The sequence below is a fragment of the Nematolebias whitei genome, chromosome 9, assembly GCF_014905685.2.
Source record: "Nematolebias whitei isolate Nwh7 chromosome 9, NemWhi1, whole genome shotgun sequence".
NCBI lineage: Eukaryota > Metazoa > Chordata > Actinopteri > Cyprinodontiformes > Rivulidae > Nematolebias > Nematolebias whitei.
In genome coordinates, this window is record NC_056506.1 from 29,069,598 (window position 1) to 29,075,137 (window position 5,540).

General features: G+C 41.2%; 1 protein-coding gene across 1 annotated transcript in view; it reads right to left on the bottom strand.

Moving 5' to 3' along the window:
• Positions 1–1,529: 1,529 nt before the first annotated feature.
• Positions 1,530–5,540, bottom strand: part of sharpin (SHANK-associated RH domain interacting protein) — a 10,660-nt gene continuing 6,649 nt past the window's right edge. The window contains 5 exon segments of the mRNA XM_037681301.1: positions 1,530–1,744; positions 1,830–1,937; positions 2,742–2,830; positions 5,031–5,316; positions 5,438–5,528. Of these exon segments, the coding sequence (XP_037537229.1) occupies positions 1,694–1,744; positions 1,830–1,937; positions 2,742–2,830; positions 5,031–5,316; positions 5,438–5,528 (625 nt within the window). The 3' untranslated portion in view covers positions 1,530–1,693.

A 5,540-nucleotide genomic window follows, 5' to 3' on the forward strand; every position in this document is an offset into this window, starting at 1 on the left:
CTCATGGTCACGGCATCCTGCAAGCTAAAGGTGAAAGAGAGCAACAGCATTTATGAAGATTTATAGACATCTTTTCTCATTTCAGCCACGCACACATGCATATTCAAGAATTCAGAATGTCTAGTAAAGAGGTCAAGGTGTTAAATAAGATTTTCTAGAGTACAGGTCAGATTAGTTACAAGTTGTGCTAAACAACAACTCTTAATGTTGCTGGTATAAAAATTCAAACAGGTTTTTTATCCTCCACTTTTGACGTCTACTGGGTGGATTAGTGGTTAGCACCGTTGCCTCACAGTAAGAAGGTCCTGGATTCAATCCCTGATTTGGACCTGGACCTTCTGTGTGGAGTTTGCAAATGTCATTAACCTGGTTTTACCCCAAAATAAGTGAAAAACTGCGACGTAGGAAGAGTAGTACAAGTAGTTTATTTTAGTATATATATATATATATATATATATATATATATATATCAATATTCTAAACAATGTTTCTAAATGTTCTAACAGAGCACAGAATGTCATCAGCTCTCTGCCACGGCTGCACTTTGTGGTCTCGGCCACGCCCACTTCTCCGCTGCAGAACAGAGATTGACAGAGGAGCTGTAGGAGGAAGTTTCTCCTGCAGTGTGGGCTGCACACAGGTGCAGCAGATGCTAAAAATAATTTATTTTAAATAAAAATATGCATGCCGATCGTATGGCTCATCCATCAATCAGCCAATTGTGTGTCATGTTCAATCTGATTTTGAAAAACTGCAGTAGCGTCCGCAAAAAACGAACCGCGAAGTAGTGAGGGACTACTGTACTATTTTACTTTGAATATCCAATTAAAGTCAAATAATTTCAGATTTTGTAAACTGGGATCTTGTTGCTCATATAAAACTACATTTACTTGTATCCACCTAACCACAAAAGAAACTGCAAGAAACAAAGGAAAGGCTCAAACACACAGACAGTGACTCCTTCCTTTATTTTTAGATTACGTACTGAAATCATTATTCTTTAGCTCTCACAGCTCAGAGGGAATTAAGTACAATAAAACCACTGGCTGAAATGTACATCATAAGCTTAATGCATCTCGGTAAAAATAATACACTAAATACAATGTTATAAAAAAAAATAAAAATAAAAAAAAAAGAAGCATTTGACAACCCTGTAAACAAACCATGCTTTCTCTTCGTTCCTTTCCAAGAACATTTTGGCACCGACATTGTAAATGACAGAGTATTGCGCAAGGCTTCACCCCTTGCTTCACAGTTGGCAGACGTTGTGGCCGACGCTCCCTCAACTTCAGCTGGACTCAAATGCCAAAAACGTACATCACCTTTGCTCCCCTAAAATAAATATCAGGCTGTCTGTGCTGTTTGCACCACATGCACACACACACACGCCCTCTAAAATAAATAGCAGGTGGTCTGGCCAGATGAGATGCACGTCGTGATCATGTCATGTTGTCGATATATAAACGGACAGAAGCGCTCCGTCGGCAGTTTGTCGTACGAACCTCGACGGACGCAGCTTCGCGTTCATGCCGCGCCACCTCCAGCGTTCAGACGACCTTCAGTGCACTTTACCGTCCCCGTGTGAGTATTTTGTCAACATGTTATGTGGCAGAGTTAGCCCCCTCACTTTCTGTATGTGAATGTGTGTTTGTATGTGAGCGAGAAATAAAATCCTGACTGCGATCATGAGCAGTCAGCTGCTGCTTAGACCGAACTTCCTGCGATCCTCTATCCTTCCTTTTTCCTTTGAGAGATGGGGAATAAAAAGGGCGACTGTGTGAGGACAAAGGTTAGGAGTGTTTCAACTGCACTGGTTGTTAACCTCGTACCTGCTGGATACAGCTCTGTGTGTCAGGTCTGGCGGTAGCACAGATCTCGCAGCCAGGGCGAGAGGGCTTGTTGATAAAAGTGCACGAAGGACATGCCCACTCCGTCAGCTGTGAGATGAGATGAGAGCAAAAGAACATTTACAGTTCAGCCTGATGCTGCTCAATAATCCAGGTAGATAAATCTAACACGGTTCAGTCAGGCCCTCTGGACGGGTTCTTCTGCTGAAACGTTGCGTCTTTTATCCAAAAGACTTCTTCAGCCAGAGGAGCTGCAACAAACTCAGTCTTATAAAGAGCACCTTCTCGACACAAGACCTGGGCCGAACGTTTTCTCACAGGCGTATGCGTTGAGTATTGTTTGATTAGTCAGAAGTTTGTGGGTACGTTTGTTAATGCGGGAATGACTCTTTGAGCACATTAAATGAGTCAAATAGCCACAAACTCCTGGATATGAAGCAGACATCATGGAGGAGTCCCGTCTGCTGAAAAGTGTGGCGCTTTCTTCATGATAGATTTGTGGCCTAATGGCAGATGTAGGGACGGAGTAGAGGGTCTCTGGAGGGAAGAAACCTGCGCGGTGACGTGTAACTGCAGTGGGTTTCACAAGAGCTCCGTGTCTTGAAAGGTGTGTGTGAAAATGAACGTCCCACAAGCACGTGAATGACCTGCGTCGACTGTTCAGCTTTGGATGGAGTGTGCTGGGCAATTACGTCTTTTGGATAAAAGACAAAACGTTTCAACAAATAAGAACCCATCCAGAGGACCTGACTCAACCTTGTTAGAACATTTAGGATTCAGTTCACCCGACTGAAAAGCTCTATCACATTCATAGAAGACTAGAAGTCTAACAGCACGGAATGAACTGATTTACTTTAGTATTACTGTATTTTGATCAATGGACTGGAGAAATACCTGTGTTTTACTGGCTTTGCTGGAGTGATCATTCAGCTGCAGCTTCTCAATATTAAGGACATCTTTGATGTTATTCCCTCCACCTGTACCTGTTGGAATCAGTGAAAACAGGATAAAAAACAGTGAAACAAGAGCAACTTGCACTCTACAAAAAAATAAAAAAACACCAGCTTTGAATTAAAAGGAAAATCTGTGTAAGGTTTTATATTTCTGGATGGTTTTGCTTCATGTTGCAGGGCAGAAAATTTGTAATTGTCATGTTATTAAAGAAGGAGGCTGACATGAGAATGTACAGAAATAATATTAATGTATATGCACTAAATTCTAAACTGAAACTAGAAGCTACAGGTGCTGGTCATTAAATTAGAATATCATGAAAAAATTGATTAATTTCAGTAATTCCATTCAAAAAGTGAAACTTGTATGTATATTATATTCATTCATTACACACAGACTGATATATTTCAAATGTTTATTTATTTTAATGTTGATGATTATAACTGACAACTAATGAAAACCCCAAATTCAGTATCTCAGAAAATTAGAATATTGTGAAAAGCTTCAGTACTGAAGACACCTGGTGCCACACTCTAATCAGCTAATTAACTCAAAACACCTGCAAAGGCCTTTAAATGGTCTCAGTCTAGTTCTGTAGCTACACAATCATGGGGAAGACTGCTGACTTGACAGTTTCCAAAAGACAACCATTGACACCTTGCACAAGGAGGGCAAGACACAAAAGGTCATTGCTAAAGAGGCTGGCTGTTCACAGAGCTCTGTGTCCAAGAACATCAATAGAGAGGTGAAGGGAAGGATGTGGTAGAAAAAAGTGTACAAGCAATAGGGATAACCACACGCTGGAGAGGATGGTGAAACAAAACCCATTCCAAAATGTGGGGGAGAGTCACAAAGAGTGGACTGCAGCTGAAGTCAATGCTTCAAGAACCACCACGCACAGACGTATGCAAGACATGGGTTTCAGTTGTTGCATTCCTTGTGTCAAACCACTCTTGAACAAGAGACAGCGTTAGAAGCGTCTCGCATGGGACTGCTGCTGAGTGGTCCAAAGTTATGTTCTCTGACGAAAGTAAATTCTGCATTTCCTTTGGAAATCAAGGTCCCAGAGTCTGAAGGAAGAGAGGAGAGGCACAGAATCCATGTTGCTTAAGGTCCAGTGTCAAGTTTCCACAGTCAGTGATGGTTTGGGGTGTCATGTCATTGGCTGGTGTTGGTCCACTGTGTTTTCTGAGGTCCAAGGTCAACACAGCTTCTACCAGGAAGTTTTAGACACTTCATGCTTCCTGCTGCTGATCAACTTTATGGATATGCAGATTTCATTTTCCAACAGGACTTGGCACCTGCACACGGTGCCAAAGTTACCAGTACCAGGTTTAAGGACCATGGTATCCCTGTTCTTAATTAGTCAGCAAATTCACCTGACCTTAACCTCATAGAAAATCTATGGGGTATTGTGAAGAGGAAGATGTGATACACCAGACCCAACAATTCAGAAGAGATGAAGGCCACTATCAGAGCAACCTGGGCTCTCATAACACCTGAGCAGTGACACAGACTGATCCACTCCATGCCACGCTGCATTGCTGCAGTAATCCAGACAAAAGGAGCAACAACTAAGTACTGAGTGATGTACATGCTCATACTTTTCAGTTGGCCAAAATTTCTAAAAATCCTTTTTTTTATTGGTCTTAAGTAATATTCTAATTTTCTGAGATAATGAATTTTTGGGTTTTCATTAGTTGTCAGTTATAATCATCAACATTATAAGAAATAAACATTTGAAATATATCAGTGTGTAATAAATGAATATAATATACAAGTTTCACTTTTTGCATGGAATTACTGAAATAAATCAACTTTTTCATGATGTTCTACTTTTATGATCAGCACCTGTAAATACAGTTTGGCACAAGATGGCTAATACAGCTCAACATAGACAAGAAGGGAAAAGAAACTTCAAATGAAAGTATCCTGATGCATGCTCAATAATCCAGGTAGAAAAATCCAAAAAAGTTCAATCTGGTCCTCTGGACATTCAAAAAACAAGAAAACAAAAAAACAAAAAACAAAGCAAAAAAAAAAATGTAGAAACATTTCTACATTTTTTTTTCTTTGTTTTTTTGTTTTTTGAATGTCCAGAGGACCAGATTGAACTTTTTTGGATTCAAATGAAAGTGTTAAAAACAGTTTAAACTCACAAACTGTAGATGTTTTGCAGTCTAAAAAATATAAAACATACACTGAACCTTGATAGATGTTTGCTGAACTCACCTGGGCTGTTGTGAGGAAGCCTTGAGGGGAGGGTGCTGTAACCCCTCCAGTCCTGGGAGGTGGTGCCGTTTCCTGGGGGAAGAGGTGTTGCAAGAAGAGCACTATCCAGGTCCTGCTGGAACAGCTGGCGTGTAACGTGGACTTGACGGGCAGAGATCAGGTAAAGGTACGCCGTATCCCCATCCTTCTGCACCCCGTATGAAGCCAACGACCTCAGCTCTGTGCACAGGCACTGACCAATCACCCAGCGCTGCACCCGAGGATGGAAACCATACTCGAGAAACACCTGAAGTCAAGTATTTACCGTGGAAGTCAGTAAATGACAGAGTATTGCACAAGGCTTCGGTCAGTAAATGACAGTTCAGCACAGGTTTTGATTGATTTTATTTAGATGACTGGTTTTTCACCTGCTGCTTGAGTTCAGCTATGGTCATGTAGGGAAGAACTTTCACCGTTACACAACAGGAAGACGAAGCATCCTCCACCACCACAGACAGACTGAAACACAAA